Below are 16,072 nucleotides of genomic sequence, written 5' to 3'. Positions count from 1 at the left end.
CTGTGTAAAGAAAAACCCTGAGCTATCACTTCATGAAACACAGTTTGAATCTGCTTCTATGTCAACTATAATTCTATGAATTAAAACTGTGATTGACAACAGAGCATTTGAAGAATAAAAGTCATTCATACAAAGAATTAGCTTCTCACCGACACACTAGGATCCTGAGGACACCGACCAATGAGCTTTCAAGGACCACTGATGTAAGAGTTGATAAGAGTCAGCTGCCACAAGGAGAGCGACTCAAATGAAAATAATGACAACCTGGTGACTGGCCTGGGTGCTGTTCTCCACCTGCTGTCCCTTCAGATGACACAGGGAACAATAGCAGTTACTTAAAGGTGAGTAGCTTCATTTGAAACACTATCGTGTGTGTGAGTGTATAACCTATAATATTTAACCTAGTGAGCATTTAACCTAGTGAGCAGGTCTTTGGGCTCTGGGAGGAAACCGGAGTACCCAGAGAACACCCACGCAGGCACAGGGAGACCATGCAAACTCCATCCAGAAAGGTTCAGAGTTGGATTAGATGATGATCACATACTCCTTTCAAAGACATGCTGCAGAGGAATGTGACCTTAGAACCCCCACATTCCTTGTGAAACAAGCAGAATGCACTTCCTGGTCACAGGCACTGACATCAGTCGAAATGTAGAAATTAACAATGGTTTATAATTTTTTTTATTTAAGTAACTGAAATACATTCATGAACATGGCAGACTTCCATCAATTTTGAAAGTTGAATAAAGTTTGTGTTTCTTAGTTTTTACAATGTTATAACCACACACAACGAGTCCAGATATTCATCTTCAGCAGGTCCAAAGATCTAGAGTCACTGAGCTTTAGACGGTTTCGCTGACATGACATCTCTTGTGCCGCTTCATGGTGCTTAATGAAGAAAAACATTTCCCACACTCCAAGCATGGGTAAGGTTTCTCTCCCGTGTGAATTCTCATGTGACACTTTAGGCCACTGGGGTGGCTAAAACACTTCCCACACTCTGTGCAGCAATAAGGTTTTTCTCCTGTGTGCGTTCTTATGTGATGCTTCAAATCCCCAAGCTGTTTAAAACACTTTCCACATTCAGAGCACCTAAAAGGTTTTTCTCCTGTGTGAACCCTCATATGAGTGTTCAGATGGCCCTTGTCATAAAAACTTTTTCCACACTGAGAACAGCTGAATGATTTTTCTCCGGTGTGGATTCGCATGTGTCTTTTTAGAGTGTCTTTCTGATTGAAGCACTTTCCACAAAGAGAGCAGCTAAATGGTTTTTCTCCTGTGTGTATCCTAATATGGGTCTTCAGTGTCAGTCTCGACCTAAAATACTCGCCACAGTGTGAGCAGCCAAATGGTTTTTCTTCAGTGTGTGTCCTCATGTGAGTATTCAGATTTCCTTTCCACTTAAAGAATTTCCCACACAGAGAGCAACTGAAACGCTTCTCCGCCGTGTGAAGAATCATGTGTGTGTTTAGGTTTGTTCTCTGATTGAAACATTTACCACACTGAGAGCAGATATAAGGTTTTTCTCCTGTATGAATCCTCATGTGATCCTTCAAAACTCCTTTCTGTCTGAAACACTTTCCACATTGTGAGCAACAGAAAGGCTTTGCTGGAGAGACATTGCATGAGTTCTTATGCTGAGCAAATTCAGCATTTGAAGCAGATGTTTTCCCGCAGCCAGAACAGCACAGTGACTTATCGCTATCGCTCTTCTCTCTAATGGAGGTGGAACCAAGCTGTGGTTTAATGGTTTCCCACCAGTCTTCACTGTCATTGCTGTCAGAATTATAAAACAGTGACCTCTGGAGGTCAGAGTGCAGATCTGGATCAAAGAAGCTGGATGGTTCTGGTCCTCCACGGTTGTTTCCTTCTGTTTTCACGTGTTGAGCAGAACTGCTGGTTGGAGGCTCCTCCTTTCTCTGATGAAATTGTGAGGACTGAGTTTCATCTTCATCATCCTCACTCTTCACATGGCCAGACATAAGAGGGAACTTGGTGATGTCGTCCCCTTCTTCTTTAGCATGCAGAGATTCCTCTTGGTCGAGACTGTAGCTCCACTCTTGCTGCTCTTCTTCTACACCTGCAGAAGTGAAAGATAGTTACTCCACTCATGTCTTAATGTTGTGCATTATGCGACACCTTAACACTATTCAGCTGCCTTCATCTTCAGACAGGACAGGACAGGAATAGAGAGAGGTGAGTAAAGACCAATGCAGCATCCCAAACTTGGCAACGCACACACACAACATATGTTTCGGCTAGTTGGAGAGAGGCAGTAAAAGATCATGTGATTGATAGGTTACATCTTCACAAGTTGAACTGTGTGATGCGAACACTCACCACAGCGAAAGCAGCTAGATGGTCTTCTTCCTCTGTGACCGCTGAAGTGATTGTCATGATGTTCCATTTTCAGCTCTGGAGTCGCTCTTCTCTTGAAACGTCTTGTCCCACACCCAGAGCAGTTGAGTGGTTTCTCATCATCTCTCTGGACAGTTGCAGAGTTGAAACCCGACTGAGTGTTGGTGGACTCGTCCCAGTCTTCACTGTCGTCAGTATCAGAGTCAGAAGAGTGTGACCTCTGGAGGTCCGAGTGGGGACCTGGAACTGGATAGCTGGCCGCTTCTGGTTTTCCACCATTGTCTCCCTCAGTTACTGTTTTCATGTGTTGTGAGATTTGAACTTCATCATCTTCAGTCTTCACATGGAGAGAAGGAACATCTTCCCCCTCCTCTTCCTCCTTGATATCCGGAGGTTCTGGTTTCCTCTGGTCTAGACTGGAGTTCAACTGCCGTTCTTCTTTCACTGTAGAAATTAACAAATACTTGTTTCCATCTGTTCGTGTTCATAAGTCGTGCTGGGCAGACTGAGAGTCCACATGAGGTGAAGGTGTTTGCCACCTCTCACCCTTCTACTTCTACAACTCTAGTGGCTACTGAAGAAGAGCATTTAAATTAGATCAGAAAGTGAGTTCATTTCTAAACTATACTAAATTAATATTTACGAACAATCATATTTTCACTGGACAACTGAGTTTTATAATGGAGTTCATCTGTTGTTTAGCTCTAAATGTGACTTGAAAATTCAAAACAAATCTCCTGCAGTCTTCAGCAGGCTGTGACGACTGCATTCCTGGGACACAGTCTCTGATGTGCGTAACTGCAGTTCGTGATGGTGGTGCAGGACATGTATGAGGAGAGTCTGGCTGCAGTAGTGATAGACAGTGATGGACAGAACACTGGCAGATGAAATTATGTAGCGGGGAAGAGGGAGGAGCTGGAGATGTTCAGTCACATCATCCAAAGTGATGGACAGTATCAGCAGGGTGGATACAGCTGTGGCATCAGATCTTTACAGGCCAGTGGAGTCAGTGTCTTGATGTTCAGAGACCAAGGAGTCAGAATCAAGAGAGGAAGATGCTGAGGCAGTCAGTGAGAGTTAATATTAAAGAGAAGATCAGAGCTGAGTGTGTCAGAGGGACTAGTCTGGAGACGAAGAGAGGGAGGACACATATATGTGGAGACAAGAGACAGAGTTGGACCAAAGATGTTGGAGATGGAGGAGGGGAGGACCACAGTGAAGTTGATGATGGATGGTGGTGCGACCAGAGAATGAAGACAGGTGAAGGTGTAGGACCTGCTGTGACACCACTGATAGAAGAAATTAGTCGCCTCATTTCTTCTTGGGTCACAGAATAAAACAGAAAGAGTGAAGTGAAGTCTTATTGGATGGAAGATGAAACCAGTCCGAAATCTCTAAGCTCCGGTCTCTTGTTTCACTCCGTCACCGTCACCACCGACACGCAACATGAAGCAGCGTCTTTCGAGAGACGCGCTCAGTGTCGCTGGGTTTGGATCAACATTCCCCGAACGGAACTTCCATGAATCGGAGATCCATCTGATTGGAGCTGACACAATACGGTACTGTTTCATTTACGATCCCCTAAACAAACGCGCGCGCTCGTGCCCACACACACCTGCTGTCGGCCGCGGGTTGAGGGAACCTTTCGCGCGCTGGAACCTCGACATTTCCACCCACCGCTGCATCAGACATCAGAGGACTCTGTTCATTGTGCAGGAACAAAATGGAGGAGTCGGGTGATGAGGCGGACCGGAAAACACGTTTGCTTCCGATGCGCCTTCAAATTAAAGGCACCGCTGGTGACAAGCGAATAAAAGAGACAGCCTTTGAGCATCCGAGCTGTTCTCATCTCAGACAGGCAGACAACATGCCCATGACGTCGTAATCTGAGTCTCTTCTCGTGACGCTTGCGATCAAAATGGACAGAAGGGAGGATAGATATCAGAAATAGGCGACGTTGTGGCGTCCTCTGCTGGATGACATCAGAACTCACTAGAGTTCCTGTAATCCAGACCGTTCTTGTTCAGAGGTTGCAATTCACCAGTCTGTGCTGGAACCGGGCGAAAAACATCTGAATTTTCAAGGAAACAAAGCGGAGTCAGTCATCAGTCCATCAGACTGTGAAGTGTCCACGTGACCCTGAGCTATAAAGAGGACACCTAAATCTCCTTTACTTTAGTCACCTCCAGAAGTCCATAACTCTGCTGCCTGCTTGAGCGTCTCCCACCATCCCGCAGCAACTCCATGGGCTCATCGGTCAACAAAGAATCGATGAACCCCCTCCCGATTCACCTCAAACGTCAGAGTCTAGATCTTGCGCTGTCATCAGCCCCACTCTAATACAGGTTTTTGGGTAAAACATAAGTACTGAAATTATATTCAAGACAAACCCCGTCTTCCTACATCCAAATGTTTAAAAGCGACATCGACTGGATGAATGTTGAGCTGCACTTTAAATGTCAACACGCGTGGCAAACAGTACGACAATTTGACCGGCGGTCAAATATAGATACGTAATCGCTAGAATGCGATCGTACATTCATGCAGGTGAAGCTATTTTGTGCAGGTATCTTTTGAGGGCGGAACCATTGTCTTCTTTTCTGACGCGGCAGGAATCTGAAAGTGGTGCACTGGCGGAAGTGGATGGACAAAGACGCTCTGAGAGCTGCAGGCTCTCTACTAAGTGAATGAGGCAGCGGAGGTTCTGGTGGATCGGGAATGATGAAGAAATATCTAGACGACGACTTTCAGCGCCGAGTTCTGGATGCGGTCCGGAAAACCGCGGACCGGACGGACGCAGCAGGTTCGTCTTAGCGATGTCTAAACTACATTCCTTAGATCAGAAGCGAGAGTTGAAGTCCAAGATTTTGTTACAGTTGTGTCCAAGAAGCTTGACGTGACAAAAAAATGACCAATGTCAGAAGTATCCAGGTCGCTAGACACAGAAACTGCCGCAGTTTGGTGACTTGAAGTCGTCGTGTCTCTGCAGAAGTCCAGCAGCTACTGGTGAAAGAAGAGCAGCAGGTGTGGCTCTCCAGTCTGGAGCAGGAGGAACCTGAACCGTCACATGTTAAAGAGGAAGAGGAGGAGGAAGATGTCACCAAGCTACCCTTCACTATTGTTGTAAAGACTGAACATGACAAAGATGATGCTCAGTCTTTGCAGCTTGGTCAGAGAGAGGAGGAGCCTCCAATCAGCAGCTCCACTCAACACATGAAAATAGAAGCTGATGTGGACGACCTTGGAGGACCAGAACCAGTTGCACTTATACGGGCCGACCTCCTGAGGTCGGTCTCCTCAGGGTCTGACACTGATGACAGTGATGACTGGAGAAAAGCCAGCAAGACATCCTCAGGGAATCCTGCCAAAGGTGCAGAAAAGAAAGATAGTGAGAAATCCCTGAGCTGCTCTGGCTGTGGGAAACGCTGTTCCTCCAAGTCTGGGCTGACTCAGCACAAAAAAACATGCAGAGGAGAGTCACTGAATTGCTCAGTTTGTGGGAAGTTTTTCAGTCACAGGAGACATCTTCAAACTCACATGAGAATTCACACAGGAGAAAAACCTTTCAGCTGCTCGCTGTGTGATAAATGCTTTAATCAGCGAGAACATCTGAAGAGTCACATGAGAATTCACATCGGCGAGAAACCGTTATGCTGCCCGGAGTGTGACAAATGCTTCCTTAAGAAAGGGAACTTGAAGCGTCACATGGCAAGTCATATGGGGGACAAAAGTTTCTGCTGCACTCGCTGCGGTAAATGTTTTAACCGGAGTGAACGTCTGAAAAGTCACATGAGCAGTCACACGGGGGAAAAACCTTTCAACTGCTTGCAGTGTGGGAAATGTTTTAACCGGAGAGAACGTCTGAAGACTCACGTGAGAATTCACACGGGGGAAAAACCATTCCCCTGCTCCAAGTGTGCAAAACGGTTTCGGGACCTCGGAGATCTGAAGTGTCACATGAGAAGTCACACTGGGGAGAAACCTTATTCCTGCTCGGACTGTGGCAAATCCTTCAGTCAGATCGCAGGACTGAGGTACCACATTCGGACTCACACCGGGGAGAAACCTTACTCCTGCACGGAGTGTGGGAAATGTTTCACTTCGTCAAGCCATTTGAACGTCCACAAGAGGACTCACAGCAGAGAGTGAAGCCACTGCTCTCCTGGTGAGAATGGAGTCTGTTCTACCGCTGAACTTTAGTGATCATACGCCTAAATCCTTCCATCTCACACTTGGTGGAAAGTGAATGTAAAAAAGTATCATAGCTTCCTAGATGTTGAATATTTGGCTTATACCATCTTTCATTTTCATCAGTGAGAAAAGAGCCGCTGTTAGTCTCGCAATTGCTTCTTACATCACTATAATGAGAATGAAAGCATTTTGAAATGTAGATTTTAATTGACACGTGTGTTTTTACGTCACCCATGTACACCCCTTATCTGACCATGGTTCCTGTTTCACATGAAATGTTTCGCTCCACAGCAGATCATGGTTTTTGTTTGATGCATTTAATGGACTGAAAGAATAAATATCAATCAGTCAAAACAAATGTGTACCACAGGTCAGACAGGAGAAAGAAGAGCTGCAGTGTGTACTTACACTGCAGTATTGTGTTCATCCTGTAGACAAGCAAGTGCTCCCAGCAGGCTCGTCCATGAAGCCCCCTGATTTTTCAACACTCTTCCTACAGTTTTCTCAGCTGGTCCACTGGCAGAGTAATGGAGCGCGCTGGTACCGCTAACCAATGGAAAGCAACAACGGTGATGAAGTTGGTGAATTTCTCTTCGACCTGAAGGCTTGTGTGTTGAGTTAGTCTGACTGACCTGCATGGCTTTACATCCAAGCGACTTCAGTGTTGAAACGAACCAACTTTCATCTGTGTGCGGCCTGTGCTCACTCTGGTTCAGAACTGAATATGGAAAAAAAACGAAGCCGTGCAGTGTGTGACTCCGTGTCACCGTCAGCAGCACCATCAGTGACATCCCATATTCATCTCCTGTTCTGCAGAACTGCTAAACGGAGTTGATACAAACAGCAGCATTTCCCCTATGAGTGTATGTGCGCGTGTGTGATTTTTATTTATTCTTGTGAGGACATTTGGCTTAGTTAACCTTAAGAACAACTGGATCATCATTTCAACTTGGTTCAGAGTCCTGGTTAAGGTTGGCCATGTGTTTTGGATGGTTAGGCTTAGGTGGAGAGGCTGGGGAAAGGGTTGTGCCAATGAGAAGTCCGAACAAGGATAGAAATACGATCATGTGTGTGAGAGATGATGACGGACACAGCAACCCAAAGGTGCACACGAGTCCGCGTGTGATCCAGCAACCATGAAACAGAGGCAGGGACTCTGTTATTTGTCTGAACTACACGGGACCCTCTTCAGCTGTTACCAACAGCGACACTTCCTGGACAACTGGTGTATGACACTTGATCGCCTCCTAATATAATGTGCGGCGGGAGTGCAGTCAGTTGAATCTCAGTGACGAACGGTGCTCTCTCAATGGCTGCTGAAGCAGGTGGCGACTGAGGAAGTGGGACTCTGAGAAGAGGCCGTGGAGCGGGAACCAACGTGCGGAACTATGTTCTCCTCGCTGTAGCAGTCGAAACCTAAACGTGTGACACCGGCGGAAGTAAATGGACAAAGACGCTCCAGCGAAGCCGAGATCAGATTCTTGATCAGCAACTTTCTATTCCGATGATGGAGGAACAACTGCCAGGGAAGGACGAAGAACTTAGGGAAGTTCCGAGCCCGACCCGGAAGGCTGTGGTCCAGTCAGACCAAAGAGGTTCGTTCCAGCGTATTTAATCAAAGATGGAACTGTGTTTTAGGTCAGACAAAACCATCCGATGCATAGCCTGCTCTTATGTCTGTGATCGTTGATGTTGTTTAGTTCTGAACATCGAGGTTTCCGTTTGTGCCGGCTTGCAAGGGGCCCGGGGCTATGGCCGTTGTCTGTTGTGGTCGAACCTGCGGTAACCTCGGCGAGCTCCGGACCGTTTGTTCGTCTAGTTTTGACTTCTGCTCCTGTAAATCAAGCAAACGGCTCAGCGTTAAAACCTATTTTCATCTGCTACAATCGGTGTTTTCACTGAAAGAATGCTCCGACTTGTGGCACATCTGGATGACCCCGGGTGACCTCCATAACGGCCCCTCTGAAGTTCAATGGGCTGCCTCCAGCCATGCCTACACGAGTGCACTGTTTCTGATGGCTACTAGTCAGCCCTGAACTTCTGACCGGTTATGTTGGTTGCTACTGATCCCTGTGAGTGTGAGTCCAGCCTTCACTTGACATGCAGCTCAGCTTGAGGGGCTCCTCTTCACCAAGACCTGTAATGGCTCCTGGTGATGATGAGCAACGTCCTGAGTGCCACCAAGCAAGTTCTCACTTCAGCAGTGGATGTGTTGGGGCGTTCGGGTGGGCCGCTGTAAAGACCAGACCTTTCCATGTATAGGCACTTCGGACACTCCACCTCAACTCAAGACCCATTCTCATGGTGAGATTGAGCTGAAGTGCTGCCTGTGGTTTGCAGACTGCTGCCTCCTTGCAGCGGAGATGTGATTTAAGTCAGGACCATTGTTGGGTGTGACCCTGGCTTGTGATAAACTGGTGCAGCGTTCAACAGTTCTTGGTGTGCAACTTTAGAAAGCTGTTTTCCAGAACTAGAGCAAAGCTGGACAACCACACGACAGAAAATACATGTTTGTATTCTGACCCAAACGTATGTGGATGCTTGCAGAAGATGCAGCGCCGGCTCTGTTCACCTGAGCCAGAGTCGTTTCTGAAGAAACTCTTTGTGAAGGGCCTCGTCCAACCTTGTGTTTCACGCACTTGATTTAACCTCAGTTTGTCCTAGGGCTGTATGAGTAGTAAGTTTTTTTATAACTTTATTTTAGTGAATTGATTTTGGTCACATTCTGATGGGTTTCTGCGGAAAACAAGAGGGAAACTAGAGCATCTTTCAGGCGTCTAGTTTCCCTTACAGCCAGGTGCCAGATTCTGCGCTGTCATGTCTGTGTCCCATCAAGCTTCATGTTGTTCTCCAGCAGCTGCGTCACATGTGGGTTTGTGTCCCCGCAGATGAGCTGCTGAATGAAGAGGACGATGAGCTGAGCCATGAGCTGCAGGATTCAAGCCCGAGCCTGGACCAGCAGGAACCAGAAACTATACACATTAAAGTGGAGGAAGAGGAGGCTGAGCTTCCATTCAATATTGTCGTTGTGAAGATCGGCGACGCTGGTGACAATAACAATGGAGAAGAAGAAGCTCATGTTCAAAGAGAGCCGTTATCTCCAGCCTGCGACTCCAGTCAAAAGGTCAGAGGAGAGAGTGGGCGATCAGAAGCAGCCAGCAGCTTGGATCCAGATCCTGTTGAAAAACCTGAGGTCAGTGAGAAGAGTGCTGGTCCTGCAGACACTTCACTGACCTGCTCTGTATGCAGGAAGATTTTTGCCACCAAGAAAGGTCTGACTCGGCACGAAGGCATGTGCACAGTGAAGAAGTCTCTGTTGTGTTCAGAGTGTGGTAAATGTTTCACAGTGAGGGACAGCTTGAGGTCTCACATGCGTATCCACACGGGAGAAAAACCCTACGGCTGCACAGAGTGTGGTAAATATTTTAGTCTGAAACGGAACCTGAAGACTCACTTGAGGATCCACACGGCAGAGAAACCGTTTTCCTGCTCTGAGTGTGGGAAGAGCTTCAACCGCCGGGAGAATCTGAAAGCTCACATGATCATACACACGGGAGATAAGCCCTTCTGCTGCTTCGCCTGTGGGAAGTGGTTCACCTCGTCTGGCCATCTGAAGAGGCATATTCGCATTCACACGGGAGAGAAACCCTTCTGCTGTCCACAGTGCGGGAAGAGTTTCACAACGAGGGACCACCTGAAGATCCACACGCGGCAGCACACAGGCGAGAAGGTTCTCTGCTTAGAGTGTGGGAAATGCTTCACTTGTATTGGCAACCTGAACCGGCACAAGAGAATCCACACGTCAGAGAGCGTCTCGGCGGCTCAGTAGTCAGATGCTTTTGGGCCAAACCTGTACTCCAGACTGGTCGCTGAGACTTTTGTGGCAATGAAAAGTGACTCCCTAAAATTCCAATCCCGTTTTGAAATGCATTAGAGAGATTACAGGCCATAGGTCCGAACAGACACCAGGGAGATTTGAGAAGTTGTTCTCCCGGCCACACCTGGGTCGATGGTTCCCTTCCGTGTCAGAGGATTTTTATTAAAAAGATGGGACTCAGTTCAAGTCTCATGTTCCCGCAGTCATGGCTGTGTTCGTGTGGAGGAGTCAGAGTTTCTGTCCTTCTGTTGTGCCTTCAAGGTGAGTGAAGCTGAGCAAGGCTCCAGTGGTCTCCATCCTCACCCACCTCATCTTCGGAAAGGAGGACCAGTCAGTATGGGAGGAACGAGAGCTCAGTCGTCCATCAGAGACTCTGGGCGTATATGCTTGTGGGCGTACGGATGTCTGACACATCAGACTTCCTCAGAGCTGACCTTGATCCAGACTTGAGTGGAGCCTGTACCCACTCTCATCGTCTTCTGGGACAGAATATGAATGTTTTTCATGCATTTCTAAGTTCCCTTTTCAAGGTGACTAATAAATGTGCCATCTATACCTTAGAGAGCATCAAGTGAGACTCGACCCAATTAGAACCGGCCCCACCTAGTCAGAGTGTGATGAGCCGAGTTGCGTCTGGACAGTTTCTCCTCCAGAGATGCCAGTGATACATAGTGTGAGTGTATAGAACAGACTAGAGCAATGTGTGGCCCGGGACCCTTTATCTGGATTTATAGAGAAAAACAATCTTCTGACGGGTGATTCTGATCTGACCACTCATGTTTGTCCCTCAGATATAACTGACTGAAAGATATATATATATTTTACTACCTTGAAAGAAGGTGCCTTTAATTCATGTGGTTTTGCCCATAGATATTCTCCTAGATCCTCTAATACATATGATTTACATGGAGAATCTCAAGAAGATCTATGTCAAATAGAGAATTTATTTAATCCTTTATATAATATCACACTGCCCTATTTCAGAATTCCAAATTCAAGTTTCACTCTGATTCTTTTTGGTCTTGTGGTCCATCGGACGGCTCTCCGTCGACACTGTGGCCCCTGAAGGAAGAACCCTGAGTGTGGGATCAGAGCTGATGGAGTCCAATGTGCTAAGATGTCGGTGTCCGTCCTTTCATGAGTCACATTTTTGTGTGTAGAGCACAACGCCCCATATCAGGCCAGTGAGGTGCTGAACTGATTTTGAATTCATTTATGCCTGCCAAAAAACATAACATGTTTTGTTTTGTTTTGTTTTTTTCAAACAAGACTTGAAGCTAGATCTCAGGTGCAAACCTGACGGGTCTGTTCACTGATGTACACTGAGCATGATAGTATTTGATATTATTTACAGTACATGTCAAACATGTCTTGAAGAAAGTGATTAAAGGAAATATTGACATCCCATAATTAGCTCTCTTATCATCTGCTGTGTTAAGTCTGTGTTTTCTTACCGAAATATACTTTACTGTAATATACATGAGAACGTGATTTTATTCTTTTTGGAACTGTGGACTCAGAGCCAGTAATGGCTGAAACTGGGCTGCGTGTTTTCACACTGCTTTGGCACCCAGCATGTCAAGAAAAGACCGCAGTGACTGTCCACAGGTAGGAGTCAGCCACTGAGTACCCCAGACCGCAGCTGCTCTGAACATTCTTCACACATACCTGTAACTGTCTCCACTACTGGATGCTGCCAAGAGAGCGAACGACTCCGAAGCACATTCGAGCTTCACTTGGGTCGGAGTCCGTCTGGGTTCCATCCGTGTGGACGATGACCTAACCCTCACCTCTCACAGCGTCAGGCGCATACGTTTTTATTGATGGCTAAACTGTTCATTGATGTGTGAGTGGTTGTGTGCTCGCATGTGATGTACTCGAGACTGACCCAGCGAGGCCCTCTGAAGCCTCCCCATGATTGAGACTTCTACAGAACCTGACAGGAAATGGAGGCAGAAATGGGTCTTTTCAATGCAGAAGAATGCAGGAGGAGCCGATCAGAAAGGCGGGGTCAGGTGTCGCCCACCCATCGTTGAGGATGGAATGACTGCTGATAGACACTTGTCATGTCTTGAACTGGAGGTCAAAGAGATTTCTCCAGTATGACCTGGAAGACTAGCGATCGAACCCCAGGGTCTTCACCTCCCACTGTCACCTGACTCCTCCTCTGACCTTCATGTCTTCTCTGCGCCTCCTGAACTCCACAAACCAGCCGGCCTGCCTCCATTTGGCGTCGCATCACTGGGATAATGGTCACGTAACACAGACAAGTCATAGGAAGTTTACCAAGTTTTCATTTGTCCTAGTTGTAACGTTCAGTAACATTAATACTGAGGTGACTGTTCTTCTGGTCCTCTCTGTTCACTGTCAACACAGTCCTTTCCAAACATGTCTATCAGTTTTAAAGCCTGTCAATCTGTAAAGATCATTTGTCATGGAGGAGCAAACTTCAGAATAAGAGATTGATTAAATTACTTCCTTTTAATTATCACGTTTAATGAGGTTATTAGCTTCCTCCCAGAAAAAAATCCGACCACATACAATAAATAGAAAAATATAATGATAATGTTTGTATCATCAGGCGACAGGCATTAAGGAATAACTGTTCCTCGACATATCAGCAATTACAAGGGTTGGACACCGAACAACACCCTTCACGGCAAAGCATGTAATTCCATCTGATTTAATTAAATGTTACAAATGACAGACGAGTTTTTGAACATACGAAATTCAGAAGAAACAAGACTCATAAATTCATGAATACAACAAAACGGCTGGAAGAGAAACATGATTTTTACACTCAGTCCATTGTTTAGCGTTCTGCTGAGTGTGAAGACTGAACTTCTGAGTCAACAGTTCAGGTTCAAACTACCGTAGACAAGATAACTGTTGTAAGTGTGAAGCATTACAATTTCTCGGCCACAAATTTGGCATGCTTGACTCAATGGCGCCGTCGCACGTGCTTCTTCAGATCTCCACTCTCTGTAAAACATTTACCGCACTCCGAGCAGCAAAACGGTTTCTCTCCCGTATGAATCCTTGTGTGCGCTGTGAGATGCTGTCTCCGGTTAAAGGCTTTTCCGCATTCTGAACAGCCAAAGGGTTTTTCTCCTGTGTGTATCCTCATGTGAGCCTTCAGGTTTCCACTCTGATGAAAGCTCTGGCCGCATTCTGAGCAGCTGAATGGTTTTTCTCCCGTGTGAATTCTCATGTGATCCTTCAGATGATCACTGCGGTTGAAACACTGACCACAGTCTGGGCAGCTGAATGGTTTCTCTCCAGTGTGAATTCTAGTGTGAATCTCAAGATTCCCTCTTTGAGTGAACCATTTCCCACAAAACAAACAGGATAACGATTCCCCAGTGCAGGTAGACTTGTGCAGAGTGAGTCCAGCCTTGGAGGAACATCTTCTCCCACAGTCACAGCAGATTAGTGATTTGCCTTCAGAATCTTCTGTCTCCGTATGAACAGAGGATGAATGGGACTGTGACTCACTGGCATCCCACCAGTTGCCATTGTCATCAATATGATATTCCACTGAAGGAGACCTCTGCTGGTCAACGCACAGACCTGGGCCTAAGGAGGTGCCTGCATCTGGTCCTTCGCACTCGTCACCATCACCTTCCATTTTCATGTTTTGAGTTGAGCTGCTGGTTGGAGGCTCCAGGTGGAGAGGCTGAGAGAACATAACTTCATCTTCATCATACTCTGTCTTCACATTTACAGCAAAGGGAAATTTGGTGGCGTCTTTTCCTGCAGAGAGGGAAGATTCTGCTTCCTTCCGGTCTGGGTTGGAGTGCCACTCCTGGTCCTCAGACTGAACCACCCCTTCACTCACATCTGCAGGGACACAAGCACAGTAGAAACAACTGAATGACTTGTAAACTAATCTGACATGTTGCCTACTTTTATGAAAGAAACCTACTGACCACCAGTTCTGATCAACGTGGCACAATAGGTTTCCGATGGACACCATCATTACACAATCATTTATTCCTTATTTATATGGAGGTTTGATACGTACGTCCCTCATGTCATCTCACTTTACAATGCAATAAAATTCACACGGCAGACAAGATGAACAGGCTTCAGCAGCATGCCCGAATATTGTTCTAAATAAATGGTTGCCCCACCATGCATTTACCGAAACAACCAAAATAACTATTATTAAGGATGGGTGGAGCAACAAACGGACTCAATGCACTCATGACTCCGAGGCAAGGAATGGCACCGAGAAGAAGACAATGTGAAGTGGGAACCCAGGACTGAGCTGGGCCACACAGCCGTTCTCTCACACAGAGGCTTCTCATCTGGACTCATAAATGACTCTGAAGCGTCACGTCATGGATAACACAACAAACCACCAGAGACAATATCCCCAAAAATGTGGCTCGTAACCCATTCACACAATTCACTCTGAACAATAAAAAATAAAAGATGTCATTGAATAATATATATACGGTAAAATGACTCTTGTCCAAAAAAAAAGGCTGATTTATGAGCAATTCAGCGAAGATTTAACCAAAAACATTCGGCATGTGCTGCAGTGTTTTTTGTCTAAAAGAGCTTCTGAATTGCTCAGTTTTCAGCATCACTAGCATCACAAATTTTAATGTTTGGTTACACTTTATATAAAAGGTCCCATCTGTCATTTGTTGTTACTACATTCACGAGACATAACGTATTTATTAGGCTTCATAGATGAGGTCATGGATAGTCATTAAGCATTATAAGATGCAGAATCAGAGAGAACAGCGTTAGTTGCAGTAACCTGGTCCAGGGTGCGAGGCTCTACGTAAAGTTCAGTCCACCACTGTTTACACTTTATAAACTGAGTCATGAGTCCCCAGACATGACAACAAACATTCACCTTCATTTAAAAACAGACAGTCTTAATGTTCAAATGCTTTAACTGCTCTTCGCTGACTCTTTGTACTAAAGCCACCAAATGAATGATATCTTCCTCTCCTCGTGGAAACCGAAGACTCGTCTCTCCCATTACCCCGATGCTCGCTTTTCATTGCAGACTTTATCGACTTGATGCATTTAAAACAACGAGTAGCGATGGAAAATGAACGGACGTTAGACGGTGAGTTCAAACACCTGGTTACACGCTTTGTTTGTTGCCCCGTGTAGCTGGGATTGACACTTTGAAGTCCATCAGATCGGATGATATCAAACTAGATGAGTGACGAAGCTCTCCCACCTGCTTTCCGGACCACACCCAGCACCTCGCTCGGCCCGTCCATCTGCCGTGCGCCACAACCACTGCCCAACTGCTCTGATCACGATATTTGTGACTCAGGTCGAACGTACAATTCACTGGCCGTCTTTGTCCATCCACTTCCGCTGGTGTTACACATTTGCTTTCCGACCGCGTCGCGACTGAAAATGTAGTTCCGCTTCCTTCTGTCAACGACGTTCAGGACCGTTTGGAATTTTATTGTCAGAACCTTTCATCTCCGACTATCTTGCTATTTAAGTTGGATGTGGAGATCCATTGTACTGCTGCCGTCAGGGGTTCATCTTCGTTGCGGGAAATATCCTCGACTTTCCGGGTTCAATGGGGAAACAAAAAGACGGCTCCAGAGTTTCATGGTAACGAGGAATATTGAGAGCAGATCTGTGTTTACAAAGCCTAAAAAG

At 46.2% G+C, this 16,072-nt stretch overlaps 4 protein-coding genes across 4 annotated transcripts; 2 read left to right on the top strand and 2 right to left on the bottom strand.

Annotated features, from left to right (window-relative positions):
* Positions 1-48: 48 nt before the first annotated feature.
* LOC128762434 (zinc finger protein 773-like) lies at positions 49-4,085 on the bottom strand. The gene is made up of 3 exons (XM_053870712.1): positions 3,974-4,085; positions 2,341-2,802; positions 49-2,080 (listed from the first exon to the last, which is right to left on the bottom strand). The coding sequence occupies exons 1-3, from the start codon at positions 4,041-4,043 to the stop codon at positions 843-845; spliced, it is 1,770 nt and encodes a 589-aa protein (XP_053726687.1). The 5' UTR covers positions 4,044-4,085; the 3' UTR covers positions 49-842.
* Positions 4,086-5,003: 918 nt separating this feature from the next.
* LOC128762473 (oocyte zinc finger protein XlCOF6.1-like) lies at positions 5,004-6,856 on the top strand. The gene is made up of 2 exons (XM_053870775.1): positions 5,004-5,161; positions 5,348-6,856. The coding sequence occupies exons 1-2, from the start codon at positions 5,077-5,079 to the stop codon at positions 6,505-6,507; spliced, it is 1,245 nt and encodes a 414-aa protein (XP_053726750.1). The 5' UTR covers positions 5,004-5,076; the 3' UTR covers positions 6,508-6,856.
* Positions 6,857-7,464: 608 nt separating this feature from the next.
* Positions 7,465-12,029, top strand: LOC128762498 (gastrula zinc finger protein XlCGF8.2DB-like). Its single transcript, XM_053870806.1, has 2 exons — positions 7,465-8,144; positions 9,438-12,029. The coding sequence occupies exons 1-2, from the start codon at positions 8,054-8,056 to the stop codon at positions 10,376-10,378; spliced, it is 1,032 nt and encodes a 343-aa protein (XP_053726781.1). The 5' UTR covers positions 7,465-8,053; the 3' UTR covers positions 10,379-12,029.
* Positions 12,030-12,986: 957 nt separating this feature from the next.
* LOC128762509 (gastrula zinc finger protein XlCGF17.1-like) lies at positions 12,987-15,775 on the bottom strand. Its single transcript, XM_053870818.1, has 2 exons — positions 15,633-15,775; positions 12,987-14,266 (listed from the first exon to the last, which is right to left on the bottom strand). The coding sequence occupies exons 1-2, from the start codon at positions 15,673-15,675 to the stop codon at positions 13,368-13,370; spliced, it is 942 nt and encodes a 313-aa protein (XP_053726793.1). The 5' UTR covers positions 15,676-15,775; the 3' UTR covers positions 12,987-13,367.
* Positions 15,776-16,072: the final 297 nt, after the last annotated feature.

The sequence above is a fragment of the Synchiropus splendidus genome, chromosome 7 (genome assembly GCF_027744825.2).
Source record: "Synchiropus splendidus isolate RoL2022-P1 chromosome 7, RoL_Sspl_1.0, whole genome shotgun sequence".
Classification (NCBI taxonomy): Eukaryota; Metazoa; Chordata; class Actinopteri; order Syngnathiformes; family Callionymidae; genus Synchiropus; species Synchiropus splendidus.
Note: the sequence above shows the minus strand (reverse complement) of the source record. Positions and strands in the feature narration are given on the sequence as shown.

Coding starts and splice junctions, on each gene's coding strand:
- LOC128762434 (XM_053870712.1), bottom strand. CDS start 4,043: ATGCAGCGGTGGGTGGAAATGTCGAGGTTCCAGCGCGCGAAAGGTTCC. Junction 2,803..3,973: donor CAACCCGCGGCCGACAGCAG/GTGTGTGTGGGC, acceptor TAATTTCTACAG/TGAAAGAAGAACGGCAGTTG. Junction 2,081..2,340: donor ATCTAGCTGCTTTCGCTGTG/GTGAGTGTTCGC, acceptor TCACTTCTGCAG/GTGTAGAAGAAGAGCAGCAA.
- LOC128762509 (XM_053870818.1), bottom strand. CDS start 15,675: ATGGACGGGCCGAGCGAGGTGCTGGGTGTGGTCCGGAAAGCAG. Junction 14,267..15,632: donor GGGTGTGGTCCGGAAAGCAG/GTGGGAGAGCTT, acceptor GTGTCCCTGCAG/ATGTGAGTGAAGGGGTGGTT.
- LOC128762498 (XM_053870806.1), top strand. CDS start 8,054: ATGATGGAGGAACAACTGCCAGGGAAGGACGAAGAACTTAGGGAAGTT. Junction 8,145..9,437: donor GGTCCAGTCAGACCAAAGAG/GTTCGTTCCAGC, acceptor GTGTCCCCGCAG/ATGAGCTGCTGAATGAAGAG.
- LOC128762473 (XM_053870775.1), top strand. CDS start 5,077: ATGATGAAGAAATATCTAGACGACGACTTTCAGCGCCGAGTTCTGGAT. Junction 5,162..5,347: donor GGACCGGACGGACGCAGCAG/GTTCGTCTTAGC, acceptor GTGTCTCTGCAG/AAGTCCAGCAGCTACTGGTG.